At 36.8% G+C, this 26,947-nt stretch overlaps 1 protein-coding gene across 5 annotated transcripts in view; it reads left to right on the plus strand.

Annotated features, from left to right (window-relative positions):
- AHI1 (Abelson helper integration site 1) overlaps positions 1–26,947 on the plus strand; it is a 270,191-nt gene that overhangs the window by 147,023 nt on the left and 96,221 nt on the right. For all 5 annotated transcript variants that reach the window (XM_060190404.1, XM_060190403.1, XM_060190406.1 and 2 more), the window contains one exon: positions 12,727–12,785. In XM_060190404.1, the coding sequence (XP_060046387.1) occupies positions 12,727–12,785 (59 nt within the window). The remainder of the gene's footprint in view (positions 1–12,726; positions 12,786–26,947) is intronic.

Raw genomic sequence — 26,947 nt, forward strand, 5'->3', positions numbered from 1 at the left:
TATGCAGTTGGGTTTTTTGTTTCTTTAATCTCAGCATCCAGGGCATACCAGTGCCCTAGATGTGATAGATGGAAAGAGACTTGCAGTACTGACAGAGTAGTCACTGGAATTACCATATGAATCAATTAGATTGGAAAAGACATGAGATCAGGTGAACACTAGTCTACATAGGAAATCAAGGTTTTCTGCAAAGTTGTGGTCAGCCACCCACACCCAGTATAATGTCATACTGTAAGGAAAGTTAATAGATTGGGATTATGATATATAAACCTAGGAAATTTGTTTGCTATTTTTGTTTAGCAACTTGAGGTTATAAATGTATGGAGTATGTGTAAGAATTGAAGTGAAATTAGAGGACATGCTATAAAATTAATTTGGTGAAGGACTAAGTGAGACTGTGAAAAACTATGTTTGGGTTGTCCTCTTAGACATTGAAATTCCAGTTTATTTGCAGGAGTTGGGATGAAAGAGGACACTAGAAGTCCTGAAGGTCTTAATTCTTGTGTTATAGCAGATGTCTCAGCCCTGCCATCACATTGAAATTACCTAATACTTTTTAATTTTAAAAATGTGTGGTTGAGGGAGTCGGGCGGTAGCGCAGCGGGATAAGCACACGTGGCACAAAGCCAAAGGACCAGCATAAGGATCCTGGTTCGAACCCCTGGCTCCCCACCTGCAGGGGAGTCGCTTCACAGGCAGAGAAGCAGGTCTGCAGGTGTCTGTCTTTCTCTCCCCCACTCTGTCTTCCCCTCCTCTCTCCATTTCTCTCTGTCCTATCCAACAACAACAATAATAACTAAACAATAAAACAAGGGCAACAAAACAAAATATATAAATAATTTTTTTTTAAATGTGTGGTCTGGGAGGTGGCACAGTAGAGCATTGGTCCTAAGTTCAGTCCCCGGCAGCACTTGTACTGGAGGTATGTCTAGTCCTTTCTTTCCTCCTATATACCTCATTAATAAATAAATAAAATCTTTAAAACTAAATACCAGAAGCCAAGAGTGGTGCATTTGGCTACCATGTGCAATGACATGGCGTCAAGCCTGTGCTTTCCATCAATGGAGGGAAGCATCATGAACAGTGAAGTAGTGCTACAGGTATTCCCTACCCTCCTCCTCTTCCCCCTTCCTCCCCATCCCTCTCTCCTCCCTCCCCAACTTTTTCTTCTTCCTCTCTCTCTCCCTCTTTCTCTCTCTCTCTTACCTCACCTTCCCTTCTCTTTCCCTCTCAACTTATATCTGTCCTATCAAGTATAATAAAGTATTTGTAAATAAATAAACCTTTAAAAATAAATATCTGTCTCACACCCTCAAAGTGATCTAATTGCTCTGGAGTGAGACTTTCACATGAGTAGGCTGCAAAAGCTTTTCAGGTGATTTTAATGTTCAGCCTTCACTGAAAACCACTGTATCAGAATGACCACAAGGTCTGAATGTAGCAGCTGCAAAGACAGACAGAGGGTGTTACAGCCAGGTGTCAAGGCCCACAAGGAGCTCTTTGGAGGCATAATAGCCGAAAATCAGCATCAGAGGAGCCACTGTAGTATCTCCAGGCTCATTGGCTCACAACTGTTCTATATGAACTGCCTTTGCTTCAAAGAACCAAGTTGAAAAAGGTTTCTCAGTAAAAGACTAGCGTCTGTGAGCAAAGATATTTGGTAATGACTGCCTATGGTAGTATGAACACTGCAGAGGTTAGAGTGGAAAAAATTGGCAAGGAATTTGACTTTGGGCAAATATTACAATATATGTTAAACTTTGTTTGAAATGCAGTGTTAAATTTAAGAATTTAGGTAGAGACTAATAAATGTGGGAACTAAAAAAATTTAATATGATAAATACATAATAATGTTTGTATAAGAAATCACTGTGACACCTGTCAGTACTTAGAAGATACAGCTCAGGCAGGATTAGGTAGCATAATGGTTATGCAAAGAGTCTCTCGTGCCTGAGGCTCCAGAATCCCAGGTTCAATCCTCCCCACACACACCACCATAAACTAGGGCTGAACAGTGCTCTCTCTGGTAAGAATAAATAAAGAAATAAAATAAGGGGGAGGAGGAAGTGGACAGCTCTTGTAGTGTCTTACTGGTAACTCTGACTCATCATGCTGACCTTTGAACTTGGGGTCACTTAGCCTCAGCTCTGTATGTTCCTTTTTAACAACCTTGAATTTAGCCAGAGAAAAATATAAGGAATACCCTCGGTGTCTTGCAGCCTGCCTGGCATTGTTGCTTTTTCTCTTAATGGACCTGAGTTCCTGTTATTAGAGAAATCCTATCTCTTTCCAAGATACCCTAGTTCTCTGCTTAGAACTCAATACATCATAGCCTTTGTTTAAACTGTACTTGACGTTTCAGCATCTTCTGCCTGATCTTCTCACAGACTGAGCTGCTTACTTTAAATGCATCTTTCTATTCATATTCCAGCCAACCAACTCTTCAGATAGTTAGCTCAATAGTTAATAATATCAGCTTTGAGATACTCCCACTTATGCCCAAACTCTTGTTCCTAATAGATCACAAAGAATTTAATGACATGAAAAGTAAAACAGATATATTAGAAAGAAAAAGACTGTAAGGGTATAAAGTATGCAAAGCAAGTGAATTGCAGGAAATAAGAATCCATTTGGTCAGAGGAACAGGAAAGTTCTCAAAAAGGTGATGAAACTTGCCCTGCCTTTAAAAAAAAAAACAAAACCCAGCTGTGTGAATTCTTTTATTAAAAAATGAGATTCAGTTTGCTTTTTATTTGCTTTTTCTGAATCCCTGAGTTAGTCTAGAATCTTCCACTAGCAGTGAGCCAGTTACTTTTCTGTAAAAAAAAAAAAAAAAAAAGCATAATGATCTAAGCTTAGTAAAAATAAGTAAATAAATAAATCCTTGAGAAAATTTAATGTTTTCCCAGATAATCAAAGTGCTTTGGGTATATTCTGAGTCATAACACTAGCAGCTAGTGCTTGAGAAATGTATAAATGGACTTCCATAGCATTTGGTATAGTTGCATTTTCTTAGTTTAGTTCCTTTATCAGAATATGTATGGTTTGATTTTATCAAGATTCTGCCTTATAAGCCTACCACAAATTCTATCAGATGTTTTATTTCATGACCAAGTTTTATTTTTATGATCACATATAAGATATGCTTTAAAAGAATATAGGGCCGGGGACATAGTATAGCATTAGAGTACAGAACTTAAATGCCTGGGGCACCAGAGGCCCAGGTTCAATCCCTGGCACCACCATAGGCCAGCCCTGAGCATTTATTTCTCTTATCTCTCTTTATCACATAAAAAAATATATATCTTTTTAAAAAAGTTATTTCTGGTAAGAGTAAAATTGGGGAAGGCAAGGAATGATCTAAATTCATAAAATTCTGTAATTGGTGATATAAAAGTCATTTTCGATAACATCATGATGATCCTAACCATTTTTGAATTATTTCATTGAGAATATTGTGATCCAGAAAAGTTATAAGCTGTTCATTCAGACTAACTCTACTAATTTGTAGTTTGCCTTTCATTTTCTCATATGAGTGCCTTTTTTCCCTCTTTTTCCCTCTCCTTCACCTACTTAGCAACACAGACAGACATCTGTGGGTTACACACCTAGCCTGCATTTTGTGTGACTTTTTTTTACATCCCTATTTCCTATTTTGTGTTTGTTTCATTCTACCCTTCTTCATGTGGAAGTCTTTAGAATTCTGTTCTCTATACTTTTAAAGGGAGAAAAGCCTCAATTGTTTTCTTTTTCTATTCAAACTATAGAATAAGAAGTAAAATTATACCTTTAATAGCTTGGCAGCTGCTAAATCTCCTAAGTCCTTCCAAGTGGAACACACCTGTCCTATTGCTAGATGTACCAGCTAACTTCCAGTAATTTCTAGTTAATTCAAATGTGTATATGTGATGGCAGCATTTGCCTTTTCCGCTGGAGGAAGAGAGGTTGAGACTCAGTTTACTTATTCTCAAAATTGACCATAGAATCCCATAAGCAAATTAATAATTACTTATATAATGAGGAGTAAAAGTAGATAAATGTTTCTCCAGGCTCATTTCAGAATAGCTTTTATCATAATGTGCTATAAATTTAAATCCAATCAACAGTAGAATGTCAATGCTGTGAGGGAGGACAGAAAGTAAGACAAATTGAAAAAATGGAGTGTTGACAATTTTTGTTTCTCTTTACGTTTTAAACTTTAAAAAAAAACCTTTTTATTTTACTAGCCCAAGCAGTAAAATATCACCCCATGCCATTCATTTACTTGGGAAAGAAAGGTTTTAAGTTTCCATTTTTAAGATTTTTTTTTTTTTTGGTCATCAGGGTAATTGCTAGGGCTCTCTAACTGCGCAGCTTCACCATTGCCAGTGGCCTCTTTTTAATAAGGTGTAAAAGACAGAGAGGAGAGAGAGAGAGAGAGAAGCACCTGCAGCATTATTCTACCATCTGTGAGGCTTTCCCTCTGCAAGTAAGACCAGGGACTTGAACCCAGATCCTTGTACAGATAACATGTGCACTCTACCACATAAGCCACCACCGAGCCCCAATATTTTTTATTATGTTAAGTTCTAATAAAAAGTTTTATATGCATGTTATTTATTCATTTTAGTTTATTTTTATTTTTTAATATTTATTCCCTTTTGTTGCCCTTATTTTATTGTTGTTATTATTTGTTGTTGTTACTGATGTTACCGTTGTTGGATAGGACAGAGAGAAATGGAGAGAGGAGGTGAACGGGGGGGGGGGGGGGGTGGAGAAAGATAGTCACCTGCAAACCTGCTTCACCGCTTACGAAGTGACTTCCCTGCAGGTGGGGAGACGAGGGCTCAAACCAGGATCCTTAAGCCGGTCCTTGCACTTAACCTGCTGTGCTACTGCTCGACTCCATATATATATATGGAGTCATATATATATATATGATTTTTATTTATAAAAATGAAACACTGACAAAACCATAGGATAAGAGGGGTACAACTCTACACAATTCCCACCACCAGAACTCCATATCCCATCCCCTCCCCTGATAGCTTTTCTATTCTTTATCCCTCTGGGAGTATGGACCCAAGGTCATTGTGGGATGCAGAAGGTGGAAGGTCTGGCTTCTGTAATTGCTTCCCCACTGAACATGGGTGTTGACAAGTCTATCCATACTTCCAGCCTGCCTCTCTCTTTCCCTAGTAGGGCAGAGCTCTGGGGAAGTGGGGCTCCAGGACACATTGTTGGGGTCATCTGTCCAGGGAAGTCCAGTTGGCATCATAGTAGCATCTGGAACCTGGTGCCTCTCCAGAAAATCCCTGGTTGAAAGGTGCTTCCTTTTGGAGCTCACACCATCTAGTCATCATCTTGGCTCTGCCCCTATTTATTCATTTTAATTTATTTTCCTTGCCACCAGGATGATCACTAATACTCAGTGCCTGCACTATGAATCTACCACTCTTGGTAGTCTTCCCCTCCTTTCTTTTTTTTCTTTCCTTCTTTCTTTCCTTCCTTCCCTTCTCATTTTTTTTTCTTTCTTTCTTTCTTCCTTTCTGATAGAGATGGAAAGAAAGTGAGAGGAAAGGGCAAAGCTTCCTCCCTGCAGGTAGGGATAGGGGGCTTGAATGGCGGCCCTTGCACATGGTATTATATGTGCTCTACCAGATTCATCATTTCCCAGCAAATATATATGCATATGCTTTAAAAGTCAACCAATAGAAAGTAGATTTTTTAAAAACCTCTGTTCAACTAATATTTATGTTCACTCTTATACTTTCTTACATGTCCTGCTAAAAATGTTTTCAAGCATTCTTATCTTTATTCATATGTTTTGATGTAAGTAAATTCACATTTAATATTCAGAATTTTTGTTCACCAATGTGTTTTGGACATTTTCTTATTAGCACAGATGATTCTACTTTTGAACAGTTGCAAGGAACTAAATACCCAATTTTCTTTTTTATTACTGAAATGCTTAGAAATTCTCAGTTTTCTTTTTTTGATTTCTAAGAAACCCAGAGTAGAAAAGTATTTTATATAAACATTTCAGGGGTGACACAACCATATATGACTTTGATAAGTACTAAATGTATATGTTAATAACCATGCACTAGAATGATTTCTGTGAATGTAGAGAATGTATGTTTGCCTATGTCCACCTAAAACCTGGTGAGATTGACTAGATACTAGTTTCATTATTACAAGCTAATTATAAAAGTCATTCATAGGTCATCTCTTCACATTAGGAAAGTGTTTTTAGGGGGGAGGGTAGACAGCATAATGGTTATGCAAACAGACTCTCATGCCTGAGGCTCCAAAGTCCCAAGTTCAAGCTCTTGCACCACCATAAGTCAGAACTGAACAGTGCTCTGGTTTTTATTTTTCTAAGAAAAAAAAGTTTTTAATTCATTTCAATATTTTACTAAGCATATACAGTTAGTAAAAGCAAGCTAATTTAATTCAGAGAACCCTAGCTCCTAAACCAAAATGTGTACTTCAGATATGTTTGGGAATGGCTATTTTTCTTGTCCAGTACAAAATGTGAATAGAGAACTCAGACCCTTAGATAACTCCATGGCAGTGCCAGTTACACAGAGATACAAATCACAAGTGCACATAAAATTTTACAGTGATGACTCTTTCAAACTCTTAGACAATAGTAAATAATTTGCTCCGTGTGTGTGTGTGTGTGTGTGTGTGTGTACTTCTCTTAGTTCACAAAAATTGAATTACCCCACTCCTCTCTAAAGTAGCCAGTTCTTTGAAGCCTTGCTTAATTGTGATATCTATATTTTCACAAATAGTTGCATGCAGAAAAGAATTTTCATTTAATGATCCTTTTACTGAGGATAATCTGTAGTATTCTAACCATAGACATAATATAATTTTACCACTATGCTAAGTCCAACAACAAATTCATAGTTTATTTTATAATGAAGCAGATTTTCCATATATATAGAAGTTATTTAATGTTTGCTAAATCATTACAAATACAGCAATAGTTATTATTGATTCCTTTCTATGGCTGAATAATAATATCAAATTATTTTTACATTAGTAATTCCATTTATCAAAGAAAATACACTCAGATCTGGTTTTTTATATTTGTCAATTAATTTATTCTTGCAATTTCAGGAATACTGGAAGTTATCTTCCTTTATGTGAAGAGAACTAAGTCAAAATCTTAAAAGTAAAACTGAAGTACTTATTTGTATTTTATGAAAATCCCAGTTCATACAATCTTGATAAGTATTTCTTTTTTCCTATATTTTTCAATAACTTGTAAATATTTTGAGGAAAAAAATATTTATATTTGAAAATCATTTATTAGTCTGGAGAGATGATATACCCTTACAAAAAGAGTGAGTAGGACCCCACTGCAGATGTGACAGTGCCCCTACAGATTCCACTACAGACAAGAAAGTCCTTAAATGTAGTTCATAGCAGGGTTTGAAAAACCTCCAGAATATTTCTTTTTTTTATTATTGTTTATTTATAAAAAGGAAACATTGACAAAACCATAGGATAAGAGGGGTACAACTCCACACAATTCCTACCACCAGAACTCTGTATCCCATCCCCTCCCACAATAGCTTTTTTTCCTATTCTTTGTCCCCCAGGGTCATTATGGGATGCAGAAAGTGGAAGGTCTGGCCTCTGTAATTGCTTCCCCGCTGAACATGGGTGTTGACAGGTCGATCCATACTCCCAGCCTTTCTCTCTCTTTCCCTAGTGGGGCAGAGCTCTGGGGAAATGGGGTTCAAGGACACATTGGTGGGGTTGTCTGTCCAGGGAAGTCTGGTTGGCATCATGGTAGCACCTGGAATTATCCTGAATGATCCATAAGGCTTTGACTCTTAAATTTCTAATGGCAAATTTTACTGTTTATTCACCTTTTTTTTTTTTACATAACTACTTTTTTCTTCTTCAACACCTCCTCCTCCTCCTTTCTATTGTATGTGATAGGACAGAGAGAAATTGAAAGGGAAAGGGAAGATAGAGAGGAAGAGAGAATGATAGACACCTACAAGTGTGCAGCACATGGTAATATGTCTACTCAACCTGCTGTGCCACCACCCAGCCCATTTATTTGCTTTCTGTATCTTGAATTGATTCATTATATTTGACATATTCCTCTGTAATTGTTTAATTTCTTTCCCCAGTAGCTATATATTTTGCTACTTTGAGCAATTTCCCTCAATTTTTCCTGAGCTCTGTTACCATCAACAATGTGACCCCATAGCTTATTTTCTGTATCTACCCTGGGGAAAGATCTAATTGTCAATGACTCAAAAGTAAAGGGACTGTGAGAGACTTTTCCTTGTAGTTTTCACCCCAGAACTAAATTTGGGGGATGTGTCATTTCCTTGATGTGTTTCTATCTCCCACTACTTAAACTTTTAGAAAAAAAGATCAGCACAGAACAAAATTGTTTTCCACTTGAGTGCTGAACCCAACCTCTATCATATACAATTTATCAAAAAATAGCAGGAATTCTCAGTAAAGATTTCATACCTATAAGGCATTGATAAGTTATTTGTTGGGCATTGCTTCATGACTCTGAAGAATCACATATAAATTTTAATCTTTTAATAATAAATGAAGTTATACTAGGTCAGACAAATATTTCCCCTTGGCCAGAAACTCTTTGGCAGAGACTGTATTGATTGATAGACTGAAATGATGTTTGATCTTTATGATGACATTTTTAAAGGTTAAGTTAAATATGAGTAACATCCTTCTCATTATCTATTTCATATCTAAAATATAAAAGCTGTTGTTAGGAGAACTTCCCAAAGATCATTGCTAATCTTAAATTGCCATTTAGATAGTGGCAGAATTGATTATTATCAGTCACCATTTTCTAACTTAAACAAGCATCGTGACTTTTTTTTTTTTCAGAAATTCTATTGCTCTGATTCTGCTGTTCTTTTGTGCTATCAGAACAGTCTAGGATTTCTTTGACCCTAATGGCATCTTAGGCTTGATAAACCCTTTCTAAAAAATTTTAAAACATTTTTATTTATTTATTATTGAATAGAAACAGAAATTGAGAGGAGAAGGTGAAAAAGAGACAGACATCTGTAGTCGTGTTCTACCACTCGTGAAGCTTTCCCCCTCTAGGTATGGACCAGGGGGCTTGAACTTTCATCTTCTCACACTGTAATGTGTACACTTAGCCAGTTGCTCCACCACCTGACCCCCTGATAATCTCTTGTTTGGCAAAAACATGGTTTGTTTGCTTTTACCAGATCACTAAGAAGCTCTGATTTGTGGTGGTACAGGGTATTGAACCTGGGACTTCAGAGCCACAGGCATAAGGATCTCTTTGCATAACCATTATGCTATCTACACCCTGAAAAAAAGTGTGTTTTATGTTTTAAATGTTTAGAAGTATCCCTGGCCTCCAACCACTAGATGCCAGAAGCACCTCCCCACTGGCTGTAACAATCAAAACTGTCTTTTAGACTCTTAATTGATAAATTTCCCCTAGGAGTAAAAGTAACCACACTCCCACCCCCACTTTGTAATGTGGATATTCTTCTAATTTAGGAATTCATAGGATTTGAACTCAGGTTAAGGTTTCATCTTTTTATAAATATATATATTACAGAATTACGTGTCAACAGGGGTTTGAATCCACACCATTCCCACCACCTGAGTTCTGAATCTTCAGTCTCCCTGTTGCAATCCACCACAGTGCCCCTAAGGTTGTAGGCATGGGCCAACCATCTTCTCTACAACTATCTGTCCATTTATACATAGTTGCCCCTTGTTTTTCTAGTTCAATCCTCTCTTCCCCTCTAAGCCTCTCATAACATCGTAGCTACCTCCATTTGACCCTCTCCTTTTCCTTCTCTCTCTCTGGGTGCTGATGGAGCTGGAGTTCAGAGCCCTCTTATTTTCATCCTATCACTTCTCCCCTGCTGGGAGTATGGATCAATGTTGTTTATGGGGAGCAGGGCAAGGAGAAGCTCCTATTCTTATAAAATTAACTAGTAACCTCCATCCACCTGCTCCAGGGCCCATGTATAAATACGTATTTATATTTAGCATCAGAGCCTGTGTAACCTCTAAGTCCCTATTGGTCTGAGCTCGCAGCTCATGGTCACATCTGAGGAACATTGCAGGCTGCACTCATTTCAGGACCAGTCTTTTTCAAGTGGCAGGGCAGGATAACCCCAGCCTTTCTTAGGAGACTGGGGCTATCCCTACCTTCATTGCTTTATGGTAGAACCAAGGTACTGGGAGGGCCCACTAAACCATCATTTTACATACTGAAAAATGAACTTGGATATGGCTGGAATGGTAATGTAGTAATATAGTAGAAAAGACAGCAGGTCAGTGATTTCGGTTGTTTGACTGATTTTTGGGTTTTTTGTTTTGTTTTTCTTATCATTATCACTTTACTGAGTAAATAACTGATTTACAAGATTGTCATCACAGTAGTGCATTTCCGCATTTCCCCAAGAGAGGTGTCAGTACACCTTAGCCTCTACCAAACCATCTTGTTACAACATAGTGCCTTAGATCCTGGGCCTTGCTCTGGCGCTTCTCCCTTTCCCTTTCTCACTGCCCAGATCTCCAGTGAAAGACCACAGTGTATTGAGTTTCACTTTGTATGTCAGGAACAGTGTTTAACTAAAGAAAAACTTTCTAGGGACATCACAGCATTCATTTTATATGAAAGAACTATTAGAAACACGTTTGGTCTGCATATGGCAGTTTGTTGTTACTCATTTGTTAGGGTTGCAACAAAAAATTAAAAGAAGCCTTGACTTCAAAGTGTGAAGTGGAATTGAGTCTTCAAGAAGACTTGAGTCTATATAGGTTCAAATTCTGCTGAACCATTATGTTGATTTTTTTCTTTTTCATTTTCTATAGTTCTACAAAGTTTCATGCATATACAAATATATTTATGGTAAAATGTATATCTTTCCCTGAGTGACACAGAAGTAATCCTTAGACCATGTAAAGGAAAAAGTATCCTTTTTTTTTTTTTACAAGTTTCTTTATTGGGGGATTAATGGTTTACATTTAATAATAAAATATAATAGTTTGTACATGCGTAACATTTCAGAAGAAAGTATCTTACTTTTGCTTTGATTTCTTTGTTTGGAATTTATTTCATAGAAGGGGCAGGAAGAAATTTAATTATAATTAATGCTTTCCTGGTTAGTTCTTGAGGAATTTCTTTAATTCTTGTGCTAATGGTTTGAGGGTTAGTAGTCTGCACTACTAGTCTGCACTAATGCTTCAATTTGAATTTTCCCTTTGTTTATACTTTTTTCCAAAAATATTTTAACTGAGTTAGATCATCTTCACAGAGAAAAATCAAGGTGCAACTGGTTCTTTTGTTGTCCTATAAAATTGGGTCACTAACTATACGATTCAAAGCTGAGCTTTCTTATTCTTTAATTCTTGTTTTATATGCTTGAATGAAAGCATTATAGCTAGCAATAATGTCAGATAATAATGGTCCAGAAAAGCAGAATATCCTCTTTAAATCTTTGTGATACGAAAAGTAATTCTTGTTTAAAGATATTCAGTGCCAAAAATAACTGAATAATGATCTTGCAGAGATCTGATTGTGAAGGAGGAGATCTAAAAAAGCAAAATAAGTTTCAGTAGAGATAAGAATGAGAGCACAGTGCTCAAGTCAAAACTGAAAGAAAATATTGTATTCCTTTGTTGTTGTTTTCCGGGATTTTTAAAAATTTTAAATTTAAAAAAATTTGTATAGGTGTGATACCGCTTTAATTAATAATGTCATTAAAAGCTTCAACATAGCAATGGTTTACATTTTGTACATGAATTCTAAATGGATCTTTTCCATAACATGTAATTTTCTCTATAAGTCATTTTCATTTTGTTTTACAAAATCAGGTTAATTTATAAAAGACTGTCTCAAATCAAATACTATTTCCCACAACATCACTGTCCTCTGTAGTCAATGTTGAACTTCTAGAGAAACACTCTTACCACTCAGAATCTAACTTGGCACTACCAAAGTGCTTATTAATTTGTTTCTCCATGGTGGTACTGTGCTATTGATAAAACTTATATGCTGAGCAAATTTTGTAGGTTTAAAGAGCTTTTAGAATCAATTTTTAGACGAAGTTTAGTATCACTACGTACAGAGTGTACTCAAAAGATTGCAAAAGAAAGCTTCAATGTTGAAAGATAAATTCAGAAATTAAGTGACACACGTCTAGTATTAATAGGTTAATTTAGATTGATTCATAGCTGACTGTTTTTTGGATCACACCTGAAAACTGGTTTTACTTACAAAGTGGATTTAAATGGTCTGGAGAAATGTATCCCTGGTTTTCCACAGCAGTGGGTAGACATGTATGCTTAGAACAGGCGTGCTCTCGTCTCACTCTGTAAATTAGTATGTTTTCAACATGTATGAACCATGCTCTCTTTTTTTAATATTATTTTTATATTTCTTATTTATTTTCCCTTTTGCTGCCCTTGTTGTTTAACATTGTGGTTATTGATGTCGTTGTTGTTAGGACAGAGAGGAGGGGAAGACAGAGGGGGGGAGAAAGACAGACACCTGCAGACCTGCTTCACCGCTTGTAAAGCGACTCCCCTGCAGGTGGGGAGCCAGGGACTCGAACTGGGACCTTTAAGCTGGTCTTTGTGCTTTGCTCCACACACACTTAACCCAATGCACCACCACCCCACTCCTGAACCATGCTCTCTTTTCTGATTTGTTACATGTTTGCTTTTCTTTCTTCACAGCAATTAATCATCAAGGACAAATCCCAGAATTTCAGACAGAGGGCAGAATCTGTGAAAGAGTAAGTAACTTTTCCTCCTTAGTAATTTGCAGTGATAAATAGTTGAGGTTTTCCTATAGCTTCTCCATTTTTCTTTTCAATAGTATAATCCTGTAAAATACATTTGAGATAATTAATTTTAAAACAACATAGTTTACATTAAGAAAATTCTAGTGATAGAATTTTGATAAGTAATTTAACAAGAAATAATTTTTTATCGATTTTAAGCATCACACTAAATTTTGATATTGTCATTTCCAAATTACATTGACTGAGAACAAATAAAAAATGTGGTAAAAATTAAAATTAAAGGGGATCAGGGAGTGGCACATCTGGTTGAGCACACATATAACGATTTCAAGGACATGGGTTCAAGCCCCCACCTCCCACCTGTAGGGGGAAAGCTTCACAAACAGTGACACAAGTATGCAGGTGTCTCTTTGTTACTTCTTTTCTGTCTCTCCATCCTCTCTCAATTTCTGTCCTATCAAGTTAAAACATAAAAGGGAAAAGGGGCCAGGTGATGGCGCACCTGGTTGAGTGCACATGTTACAGTGCACAAGGACCCAGGTTTGAGTCCCTGGCCCCCACCTGCAGGGGGGGAAGCTTCACAAGTGGTGAAGCAGGGCTGCAGGTGTCTATCTCCCTCTCTCCCTCTCTATCACCCCCTTCCCTCTCAATTTCTGACTGTCTCTATCCAGCAAATAAATAAAGTTAAAAAAATTAAAAAAAAAAAAAAAAACATAAAGGGGGAGGAATGGATGGATTTGTCATGCAGGTACCAAGCCCCAGTGATAACCTAGCGGGGAGAAAAGTAAAAATATATGAAGTACAACTAAATATTGCTTAGTTTAGGGTTAAAAGAAGTAGGCAAATTCCCAGAACATTATAATTTTATATTTCCTACAGATTTCTTATATATTTAATTTATTTTTGAGGTGTTTATTTTTAAAAAACGTGGGAAGTGTTATATTTTTATTAGGTACTTATGTCATTTAATACATAAATAGAACACCCCTCTTTTACCTCAAAAAATTTTACATCAAGGGGCCAGGTGGTGGCATACCTAGTTGAATGCACATGTTACAATGCATAAGGACTCAGATTCAAGCCCTTGGTCCCCACCTGTAGGGGAAAAGCTTTGCAAGTGGTGAGGCATTGCTGCAGGTGTCTCTCTATTTTCATCTTTTATCTCCACCTTCCCTCTTGATTTCTAGCTGTCTCTATTCAATAAATAGGATGTCTCTATCCAGTAAATAAAGATTTAAAGCAAATAAATAAAAATATTTTTTAAAATCATTTTTAAAAAATTGTTTTTGTTTGTTTGTTTGTTTTAAGAAAGGATTAATTAACAAAACCATAAGGTAGGAGGGGTACAACTCCACACAATTCCCACCACCCGATCTCCATAACCCACCGCCTCCCCTGATAGCTTTCCCATTCTCTATCCCTCTGGGAGCATGGACCCAGGGTCATTGAGGGTTGCAGAAGGTAGAAGGTCTGGCTTCTGTAATTGCTTCCCTGCTGAACATGGGCATTGACTGGTTGGTCCATACTCCCAGTCTGCCTCTCTCTTTCCCTAGTAGGGTGTGTCTCTGGGGAAGCTGAGCTCCAGGACACATTGGTGGGGTCTTCAATCCAGGGAAGCCTGGCCAGCATCCTGGTGGCATCTGGAACCTGGTGGCTGAAAAGAGAGTTAACATACAAAGCCAAACAAATTGTTGAGCAATCATGGACCCAAAGGTTGGAATAGTGGAGAGGAAGTGTTAGGGGGATACTCACTGCAAACTCTAATGTACTTCTGCTTTCAGGTATATATTTTGCACTAGTTTGTGGATACGTGTGAACATAAGCTCTCTCTCACAGAAACTGGTGTATATCTAGGTTATGGGATTTTGTTAGAAAGTGAACCACCTGAGACGAAATTAGAGTGTACTATAAAAGGAAAGGTCTCACCCGAGTAATGAAGCTGAAGGGTTGTCATTCCACTCGTGAAGTCTCTGGACACAGTCTGAGGTGAAGCATGTTGAGGTGGCAATCGTTGCGTTGGTTAGGCTGTGATCAGCGGATGCAATATTATTTGGTATGGATTGGGAGATGCATACAAGAAAGTGGGCCCTATCCAATGGTTCCAGGACTGGGGGAAGTAGGGGCTCTATAGTGGAGATGTGAGGTTCCTGCTGTCTTAGGGTTCAAAAAGACAATGGATAGTTAATGTTATATCATCACATTATTTGGTAATTGGGTTAATTTTGAAAAGTCCTTTTTGTTATGGTTTGCTGTACAGTACCCAGTACCTTGTATATAGCTGTGCTATTGGTTGCTTCTGATCTACTTGGTCTAGGCTTTTGAGAGAGTCCTCATATCAAATACACAGCCTATATATTAAAAAGATTCAGTTTGTGTTTTGAAAAACTTTGAGACATACAATTGATCTTCCCCCTCTCATATTAATCAACTACTGATTTATATGTCTACATTTGCTAGGAGTGTATATAAACACCATTCCCACCACCAAAAGACTGTGACCCATCCCTCCCACCCACTCCCACCCCCCACTGGCCCAGGAAGCTTCATGTCTACCCCTCACCACAGGGTTTTTACTTTGGTGCCCTACTTAAAATTTGATCAGGTCCTGCTTTTAGTTTCCCTTTCAGATCTTCTTACTCAACTTCTGTTGATGAGTGGGATCATCCCATACTCATCTTTATCTTTCTGACTTAGCTCACTTAACATAATTCCTTCTAGCTCTGTCCAAGATGGGTCAGAGAAGGTGGGTTCATTGTTCTTGATAGCTGCATAATATTCCATTGTGTATATATACCACAGCTTTCTCAGCCACTCATCTGGTGTTGGGCACCTGGGTTGCTTCCAGGTTTTAGCTATTATGAATTGTGCTGCTATGAACATAGGAGTACATACCTCTTTTTGGTTGGGTGTTATGGAGTCCTTGGGGTATAACCCCAGGAGAGGAATTACTGGATCATATGGAAGGTCCATGTCTAGCCTTCTGAGAGTTTTCCAGACTGCTCTCCACAGAGGCTGTACCAATTTACATTCCCACCAGCAATGTAAAAGGGTTCCTCTGTCCCCACATCCTCTCCAGTATTTGTTGCTGCTGTCCTTTTTGATGTATGCCATTCTTACAGGAGTGAGGTGGTATCTTAGTGTTGTCTTAATTTGCATTTCTTGACAATCAGTGACCTAGATCAGTTTTTCATATGTTTGTTAGCCTTTTGGATCTCCTCTGTAGTGAATGTTTTGTTCATATCCTCTGCCCATTTTTGGATGGGGTCAGGAAACACCTAGAATTGCCAAAACCATCTTGAGGAAAAGAAACAGAAATGGAGGCATCACACTCCCAGACCTTAAACTATATTATAAAGCCATCATCATCAAAACAGCATGGTACTGGAACAAAAATAGGCACACAGACCAGTGGAACAGAATTGAAAGCCCAGAAATAAATCCCAACACCTATAGGCATCTAATCTTTGATAAGGGGGCCCAAAGGATTAAATGGAAAAAGGAGGCTCTCTTCAATAAATGGTGCTGGGAAAACTGGGTTGTAACATGCAGAAGAATGAAATTGAACCACTTTATCTCACCAGAAACAAAAATCAACTCCAAATGGATCAAAGACCTAGATGTCAGACCAGAAACAATCAAATACTTAGAGGAAAACACTGGTAAAACACTTTCCCACCTACACCTCAAGGACATCTTTGATGAATCAAACCCAACTGCAAGGAAGACTAAAGCAGAAACAAACCAATGGGACTACATCAAATTGAAAAGCTTCTGCACATACAAAGAAACTATTAAACGAACAGAGAGACCCCTCACAGAATGGGAGAAGATCTTCCCATGCCATACATCAGACAAGAAACTAATCACCAAAATTTATAAAGAGCTCAGCAAACTTAGCACCAAAAAAATTGTTTTTTTACATCAAAAGTCTTTCCCAGCGGCATTGGAAGTGAGCAGTGGGTAAAGCCGTGGACTATAAAGCATGAGTTTCCCCAGCATCACATATGCCAGAGTGATGCTCTGTTCATTCTCTTTCACAGTCTTCTCTCTTCTTCCTTCTCAGTCTACCTATCACTTGTTAAATAAATAAAAGAAAAAATTCCCCAGATGTTAATTTTAATCCCAGACTCTGTATTCACAACACATCACTGGCAAACTGTCATGAGTATAATGACCTTAAACAACTTAGGTATCTATTACACACTCCCTCTCACCTCCAGCATTGTTACATTCACATGTGGATTTTGCTTATATACATGTACGTGCAACTAATCCAGCTGAATTTCTTTCAGGGAAACATTTTTTTAAGTTATCCCTACTATACTCTTAAACAACTTAAATAGTATTATTATTTTTCCAACTCAAAAATTCTGACATATATGACTGTAATTTACAAGAATTAATAAAGCCATGCAGCATTTCACAGGACAGTGTTTTCTTCTGCAGATGAAAGATAAATATAGTGCTTTAGTAGAATTTGAAAGAATCGCAAATCCTTAACCTAGGAGATGCATAAGAAATTATTTCTGTAGTTCAAATTCTTTTTTTATCATTGTTATGGTTATTATTGTTGGTGTTGTCGTTGTTGGATACGACAGAGAAATGAGAGAGGAGGGGAAAACAGAGAGGGAGAGAAACATAGACACCTGCAGATCTGCATCACCGCTGGTTAAGTGAACCCCTGCAGATGGGGAGCCAGGGGCTCAAACCGGGATTTCTAAGCCAGTCCCTGCCCTTTGCATAATGTGTGCTTAACCCGCTGTGCTACTGCCCAACCCCCACTTCAAATTCTTTTTTAGTATTTATTTATTTATTTATTTACTTATGTGTTTATTATTGGATAGAGACCAAGAAATCTAGAGGGGAGGGGTAAATAGGGAGAGAGACACCTACTTCATCACTCATGAAGCTTCCCCCTGCAGGTAGGGGCTTGAATTTGGGTCCTTGAGCACTGTAATGTGTGTCACTTAACCGGGTGTGTCACTACCTGGCCCTTATAATTCAAATCCTTTAACTCCTGCTTTATAATTGAGAAAGCTAAATAAAATGATTTGCAGATCTCATATGATTCATTTTTTCTTTTATTTAATAGGACAAATAATTTGAAAGGGGAAAGGGAGACAAAGGGGGGGGAGAGAGAGAGAAAGAGACACTGAAGCATTATTTCACCACTTGTAAAACTTGCCACTTGAGGTAGGACCTGGGGCATGAACCTGGGTCCTTGTGCATAGTAACATGTACACTCAATTGGTTGTGCCACCCTTGGGTCCTATCATATGATGACCTATTTATGTCAGCACTTGAACCAAGATCTGATTTCCATATTACTGGGGTTTGCTTGCTTGTTCGTTTAACTTTATTATATAGTCATGTCCTCTGGCAACATACTATCTTGTTGCAAGTTTAAAGATTTCTTTTTCTTTTTAATTTTTTCTTGGTTATCACTAGAGGTTCACACACTCCAGGCCAATTTTTTTCTTTCTCAGATAAAAAGACAGAGAGAAAGATATCACAGCTCCCAAGCTTCCCTCAGTACCGTGGTGACTGAGTTTGAACCATGATCATGCCCATGAAAAAGCAAGTACACTATCCAAGTGAGGTATCTTGTCAGCCTTTAAGCTTTCTCTTTGAAAGATAAAATCTATTGACTATAAGTCTTCATATATCATGTATCATTTCAGAACATGTTTACTCATATTCCTGTATTTGGTTCTCACTACTTCACTCAGATACTCAGATACGTCCTTTGCATATGGTCAAACAAGATCTGAAAGATTGTCAAAGCCCCTGCAGATAGTAAGTGTACCTGTAGTCCACCATCACAACACAGGTCCTCTGTACCTTTCTTTTTCAGATTTACTTTTTAATGAGAGAGAATGTTGGAGAGAGAGAGGGAAAGACAGAGGCAAAACTAGCGCATCACCCTGGCGCGTGAGATGCTACAGATCAAACTTTTCCCTTGCTTGAGAGTTCAGTGCTATATCAGCTATGCCTGCTGGTTAGTCCTCTGTTTCTTCATCTTTGATACTTTCTATGAATCCCCTCTGCCTTTCATACATGGAAACAGATACCCCAGGACTTTCTGTGTTTATATTTACCAGGAATACAACTCTGCCAATTTCAACCTTTGAGCAGGTGAAATGCTGTTTAATAGTTGATAATACTGTCAGAGGTAATGGTTATGCAAAGAGACTCTCCTGCCTGAGGCTCCAAAGTCCCAGGTTCAGTCCCCTGCACCACTATAAGCCAGAGCTGAGTAGTGCTCTGGTAAAATAAATGAATAAATAAATTTTTTTTAAATCCTTTAAAAAATAGTTGATAATACAACCACTGACTCTAAAGAGCTTATACTGTCACAGGGAGGATAGATCTTTTTCAGCAATCAAGAAAATATCCACATTTTTTTATTGTATGGGGGAAAAATGCTCTTGAAATCTTTGAACATATTTTTATATGATGTTTTAAGACTTTTTATCTAGTTCTATATGAATGAAAGACTCTGGAGGCACTCTGGCTATACCAATGCCAATTTCAGGTGATGTATCCTTATTCTACAAATAGAAATTTACCAAAGTCTCAACAAATACCTCAGATTCTAAAGACTTCCAGTGTAGCTTGGCCTCTCCTTTTCAATATAGAACACTCAAGAAACTTCTAAAAATAAATTTTCATGAGAAGTTCGGATATGCTAAATGTTCAAGTTCATCTCAAGTTTTGGGCTTTCCCTAAACTCACGATTTCTTAGAAGTAAGAATGACTTCAAAATTTTTCTCATGACTTGAAAGCTGTAGGCGAGTTAAGGGTATAAATGCTATAGCCTAGTATGTACAAAGAAGACATTTCTCTTTTTTAGGCTGTCTAAAGGAATGCTTAGCTCCCAAGTAAATGTACAAGATCACATATTGTTTGTTTGTTTACATTTCATTCAGCTTGCAACATTTGCTTATTAATGAGTCGACCAGCATATATAAATGAGCCAGTAAACCTGCATCTTACCACTTTCCACTTCAATTTCTTGTCTTATTTATACTTTTTAATAAGTCTTGACTACTATACATGTAACCCAGGTTCAAGACCAGCTCCCACCACACTGAGGAAAACTACAGTTCTGTGGTGTCTCTCCCTCTCTCCCTCTGTCTCCTGTTTCTGTCTTTTTTTTTTTTAAGTCAGCCCCAGCCCAGCAGTGACTCAATGAGTGGACTGCACACTTTGCCATGCATGAGGGACTGGATTCAATTTCCCAGATACCACAAGGTAGTCCTATGAAAAGAGCAAACTTCACTAGCAGTGAAATAATGCTGTGGTGTCTCTCCTCCTTCTTGCCCTGTCTCCTTCTTTCACCCTCTATCAGATAAATAAAAATAGTCTAATAAAGAAAAGTAAATAAAAATACAAGGGGAAAAAATGGTCCACCAGAAGTTAGTGGAACTGTGCAAATACAAAAGAAATATCACAGGTGCCTGGTGGTAGCACACTTGTTAGAATGAACACATTACAGTGTGCAAGAAACAAAGGTCAAGTCCCCAGCCCCCCACCTGCAGGGGCAAAACTTCACAAATGGTGAAGCTGTGTTGCAGGTGTCTCTCTTTTTCCTTCCCTGTTGATCTCTCCCTTACCTCTCAATTTATTTTTGTCTCTATAAAAAAAAGGGGGGGAGCAAAAAGAAACATTGCAGAGCTGGGTGGCGGCCCACCTGGTTGAGCACACATTATAATGCACAAGGACCCAGGTTCAAGCCCCCAATCCCCACCTGCAGTGGGAAAGCTTTGTGAGTGGTGAAGCAAGCTACAGGTGTCTTTCTGTCACCCCCTTGCCCTCAATTACTGGCTGTCTCTATCCAATAAATAAATAAAGGTAATAAAAATGTATTAACATTGTAACATTGTTGGGTGATTTCACAAATATTTTCTTGAAAGTTTTAAACATTCACAACTTTCATAGCTATGATGTAGTTATCTACTATGCAAGTCAAAAGTTCATAATAAAGATTCTATAAAAATGTTATAATCTTTATTAAGTAGTACCTGTGTTCCTTAAGTAATAAAATATTTTATCTTGAGTATGTTGAGATCTTTTGTTTTCAAAAAGCATAGACCTTTATTTCACTGACAGATTTTCTGAGAATAACTTATAGGCAGAATAAATACCTAAGTCCTTTACTTAGAAGTACTTACATGTAAACTAAGTAAATGAATTGCATTCTTAATATAGAACAGTCATAGAGCTAATTCTAAGTATTCTATCACTCTTTCACTGTAGGTTTTTCATGTTTATGTATCGATTATACCTATTTCAGATTCCTTCAGCTTCTACTTTTCTTAAGAAGTAGTTCATTTTTTTTTTTTTTAATTTCCAAAGTACTCTGTTCATTTTTAGGCTTTCCTTACCCTTCTTCAGCCATTTTTGAAATTAAAACCATGTACTGTCAGATATGTAAGATAAGGTGTTGTTCTTTATAATATACATGATATGCAGATATGTTGTTCCATTCTCTCTTTTACTTTTTCATTCTCTTTAATAGCAACATGAGAAGAGTGAACTTTTTAAGTAATAATGAATTTATCAGTTAATTTCTCCTTTGCTTTTTTTTTCCCCCTTTTTTCAGAACTAGGGCCTCCCATATGCACAGTTCAACTGTCCTGTTCCATGTTTTTTTTTCCTGTTCAGATAGAATGAGCTATACTGAGAAAGGGGGCGGAACCATAACATGAAAGTTACCCCCATTGCCATCGCACATGGTGTCAATGCTCAACCTAAACAATGCACATAGCGAGGCATTGCCCTACTTGGTGAGATATCCCTCTTTTTATGAATCATACTATGGTATATTATCTAGGAAAACTTTGCCAGCTCAAAAAACTTTTGTCCTTTGTTTCCTTGTGAAACTTGTATAGTTTTAGGTTTCATATTTAAGTCAGTAATCTGTTTTGTGTTAGTTTCTATATGTAGTGTGAAATTTGGAGCAAAAAGTTCTATTTTGTTTCAGCATTTGGATATTCAATTATTTTAGCATCATTTATTAAAAACAAAGCCCTGTTTCAAAGGAACAGTCATTGCAACTTTATTGAAAATCAGTTGTTGCTACGTGTGTTGGTCTGTTTGTGGACTTTTTTTTTCCCCTAATACAGTGATCTGCTTTTATTGTTCACAGCAGTAACACACCAGTAGTAGACACTTAACTACTATTATATTATATTGTCTTGGAACAAATATTATTCATCCTTCAACTGTGTGTATTTTAAAATTGGTTTAACTATTCAGGATCCTTTGCCTGTCCAAATGAATTTTAGAATATGTTTATTAATTTCTACAGCAAAACCTGATGGGATTCCAATCCTTATTTCCTTGAACCCACAGACCATTTTGGGAAGAATTTACATATTAGCAAGCAGGTCAGCGAAATACCTCACTTGGACAGTGTGCTGCTTTACCATGTATGCAAACCTTTTTCAAGCCTGGCCCCACAGCATTGACTAGATGCTTCAGTGTTGTGGGCTTTCACTCTCTCCCTCTGCCTCTCTGTCTCTCATCGTCATCATCATCATCATCATCATCATCACATGTCTGGCTCATCAACAGATTTTTCCTTTTATTTTGATTTTCTACAATTTCAACACTGCTTATGGTTTATTCAATGTATGTCTTATATATATTTATTTCTATATATTCCATATGTAAATGGCATTGTTTACCAGTTTCTTTTTTGTTTGGTTTTGTTAACCAGTTTCAATCCACATTTGTTTGTAGATAATTAAAATATTCTAGATTTTTGTATGTTGCCCACATATCATGCCACCTTACTAACTAAATGCTCCTGTTGGTTGGATTCCACCAGGTTTTCTACATAGTGAGCCATACAAATAAGCAGCATTTCAATTTCACCCTTCTGCAGAATTACTTTATTTTTTCTTCTTCCTTTTTCTCCTTTTTTCCTTTTGTTGACTAGAATGTCCAGTTCACTGCTGAAAAGAAATGAGAGTACAAAACCTTAACCATCTTCTTGATCTTATGGGAGATGGGTGAAAACTTATTCATTTTGTCATCATTATATGTTGTGATAGATTTTTTTAAAGTTTTTATAAATAGCTTTTATCAGGTAGCTCCTTCATTTCCTAGTTTTTATTAGAAGTGGGTGTTGGATTTTTGTCCAACATTTTTGCTATTTCCATTAAGTTAATTATATAACACTTCTTTTTAAAAATTGTAGTTAAGGTGGTGTGGGAGGTGGCGCAGTGGTAAAGCTTTGGACTCTCAAGCACGAGATCCCGAGTTCGATCCCCCGGCAGCACATGTGCCAGAGTGATGTCTGGTTCTTTCTCTCTCCTCCTACCTTTCTCATAAATAAATAAAATCTTTTTAAAAAAATTGTAGTTAAGGTAAATTACATAAAAAAAAGATAAATTATATCAGTTTTCAAATGTTAAACCAATCAATTAAGCCCTGGTTGTAGCATGTTACTCATTTGATTTACTTTGCTGAAATTTTACTTTGAACTCTGCTTTTTGTTGATGATAAATGTGGATTTATAGTTTTCTTGTAACCTCTCAGTCTGGCTTCAGTGTCTAGGTGGACATCTCATGGAGTGAGTCGGAAAGAATTCCGACCTTTTCAGTTTTCTGGGAGAATTTGTGTGTATTTAGTCATTTGGTATTCTTTTTGTTACAATCTGTTTTTTTACTGATATCCTGTATGTGGTGATGTGTTGTTCCTATACATTCTTTAGTAAGCTTCATTACAGTTTCTTTTATCTTTCAAAGTATTTACAGTATTAGATTTCAAGTTTTGTCTAATAAATCTAATATCTGGGCTTCTTCTGGGACTATTTTTGTTAATGACTGCTGTGTCTGAACCATATTTTCTGTAGTTTTTTTATATGCTTTTAACTTTGGTTTAAAGTAGAACATTTCAGTTAATACTATTTTTTTACTATCACATCAAATAATATTTCAATTAGCATATTTGATTTTCTCTACCCAGGGTTTGTTAATGTTCATAGTTGTTAGTCTGGTGTTTACCTCCTGTTTCTATTACTCGGGCTACAATGAAGTTAATCATAATTGTTTTCAACAAATAAGTTCTCAGGAAAGCTCTGAGATGGTCAAATACATACCTTTATAAGTAACATCCTTCAGATGAGATAATGACAGTTATTTGGGAATGAAGCTACATATGAGCTCTGGTGCTATTCCTTTCCTTCCAGTGACTGCCAGGATACTGACTTTCAAATAAAATCAGACTGTTCTTTTTCAAGGTCACCAAAGAACTTGATAATAGGGAACAGAAGTAGTCCAATTTAGAAGGCCACAAAGTTCACTGTTACTACTGAAACTCAACCATTTCTCTTTAATAAACTTTGCTTAAACTTTTGGCTAGTTCCAAAGTTTGAAAAATTCTTTCATATTTTCCAGTTTTTTCATAGTTTACCTGAAAAAGAGAATTTTCACAAGTCTTATTCTATCATTTTCAGTGAATATTTTTTCTTCAACTGTTTGGTAGACTTACCAGTAAAGCTCTTTGGGCCTAGGCCCTAGAGCTTTGTTTTTGAAAGCTTTTTTCCTACAAATTCAGCTCATATGCTAACATAGGCTATTAAAGTTTTCTATTTTTTTTCCTATGTGAACTCTCCTATTTTGAATATGTTTTTTCATTTCATCCAATCTATTGACATTAAGTTGTTTTATAATCTTTTAAAATAATTTTTAGTAATGCTGCCTCTGTACTCTGTGTTGATATTTTTTTTCCTCTAATCACGTTAATGATTAATCTTTTTTTAATCTTCTCAAAGAACCAGGTTTTGGTTGCATTGATTACATTTTAAGTTCATCTGTTTTTATTTAATTGATTCCCACTCTGGTTTACATTATTTCTGATTATTTTAAGTTCATGTAGTTGAGCTTGTGCTTGAAGTATAATCTCTGCCTTTCAGTCAGGTACATAGATAAGCATTTAATATAATTACAAATATGCTTGAGATTTACTCTGTCATATTAGTATGGGGAGGGAGGGTTTCCTTCTCATCAGTCCTTTATTTCTTTTTCCTGGAATCTTTTTTTCTGCTTTCTTTTAGATTGAGTGCTTTAATTTTATTTTTTTTATTTTTAAATGTTGTAATTATCTTTATTTATTTGATAGAGACAGTCAGAAATTGACAGGGAAGGGGGAGATAGAGAGACAGAGAGACACCTGCAGCACTGCTTCACCACTTTTGAAGCTTTCCTTCTGCAGGTGGGGACCAGGGGCTTTAACCTGGGTCCTTATGCATTGTAACAGGCATGCTCAATCAGGTGCATCACCAACCAGCCCCAAGTGCTTTCATTTTATTTGAGTATTTATTTGTGATTCTGTTTTATTCAGTGGTTTTCTTTAGGAGTTCATAATACAAATTCTTGTAACAGTGTATCCCCAAAAGATTATACAAAATTTATGTCCCTCCTATTTTATGTTGCTAGCCTATTTTGCAGACTAAATTATAACTCACTCTAAAACATCATATTTTTACCCCAGGGACATACTTGGTTTTGATGTCACAATTTACTGCCATATATATATAATAACTGGGTGGGGGCAGATAGCACAGTGATTTTGTAAAGAGACTCTCATACCTGAGGCTTCAAAATCTGGTTCAGTCCCCCATACCATCATAAGCCAGAGCTGAGCAGTGCTCTAGAAGTAAGTAAATTTGATCCTTATTATACTTGTATTCCTTCATAAAATTTTATCTTTAGTATCTTAGGATCTTCATTTCAAAAAGCATAGACCTGTATTTCATTGACAGCTTTTGTCAGAGAGAAAATAATTCATAGGCAGAATAAATACCTGAGTAAGTGCTCAGATGTAAACTAAATTAATTAATTAATTACATTCTTAATATAGGGCAGTTATAGAGCTGATTCTAAGTACTCTTTTTTTTTAAGTATTCCCTTTTGTTGCCCTTGTTGTTTTATTGTTTATTAATGTTGTTGTTGGATAGGACAGAGAGAAATGGAGAGAGGAGGGGAAGACAGAGAGGGGGAGAGAAAGATAGACACCTGCAGACCTGCTTCACCGCTTGTGAAGTGACTCCAGGGGCTCGATCCAGGATCCTTACGCAGGTCCTTATGCTTTGCGCCACCTGTGCTTAACCCCGCTGCACCACTGCCCGACTCCTGATTCTAAGTATTCTATCACTCTTTCACTGTATGTTTTTCATCTTTATTTGTGGAATATGCCTATTTCAAATTCCTTAGTTTCTACTTAAGAAAAGACAGTAGTTCACCTTAATTTCTAAAATACTGTTTGCAAAATTTAATTTCTCATATTATCCATTTTCACTCTTTCCCCACCCTGCCTCAGCGAGTTCTGAAATTAACACCGTCCACTGTTAGATGTGTAAGATCAGGTGTTGGTTCTAAATAGGTTCTTTATAGTATACATGACATGCAGATACTTAGTTCCAGCCTCTTGTTTTCTCTTTTCATTCTCTTTAACAGTGACTTGAAAAGAATAAACTTTTTTTTTATTTATTAGTAATTTAGTATTTATTTACAAGATTTTAAAATAATAGGGATATAATTCCATACAGTTCCCACTACCAGAGTTCTGTGTCCCATCCTCTCCATTGTAAACTTCCTTATTATTTACCCACCTGGGAGTATGAACCAGAATTCTTTATGAGATGCAGAAGGTGGGAGTTCTGGCTTCTGTAATTACTTCTCTACTGGACATGGGCATTGGCAGGTCAATCCATAACCCCAACCTGTTTCTGTCTTTCCCTAGTGGGACAGGGCTCTGGAGTGGTGAGGTTCCAGGAAGCATTGGTGAGGTTATCTGCTCAGGAAAGTCAGGATGAGATCATAGTAGCATCTAGAACTTTCTAGCCGAAATATAGTAAAACTTTTAAAATAATGTTTAATAGCTCAGATAGATATAGATAAATATAATTTAACTGTTGTAGTTATCATGCTCCACTCTTTAATCTTCAGTTTTTCATACTACCTTTACAAGTGATTAATCTGCTACTATTTCCTTTACCAGTGATATTTTTATTTTCATAGGTGTTTTCATTACTGCTTAGTTTTATTTCTCTTCCCATTAAATAATTCCTGTAATATTTCTTTTGAAGCTGGTTCACTGGTGGTCAGCTCCTTTGGCTTTTGATTGTCTGTAAAACTCTG

The sequence above is a fragment of the Erinaceus europaeus genome, chromosome 4 (genome assembly GCF_950295315.1).
Source record: "Erinaceus europaeus chromosome 4, mEriEur2.1, whole genome shotgun sequence".
Taxonomy (NCBI): domain Eukaryota; kingdom Metazoa; phylum Chordata; class Mammalia; order Eulipotyphla; family Erinaceidae; genus Erinaceus; species Erinaceus europaeus.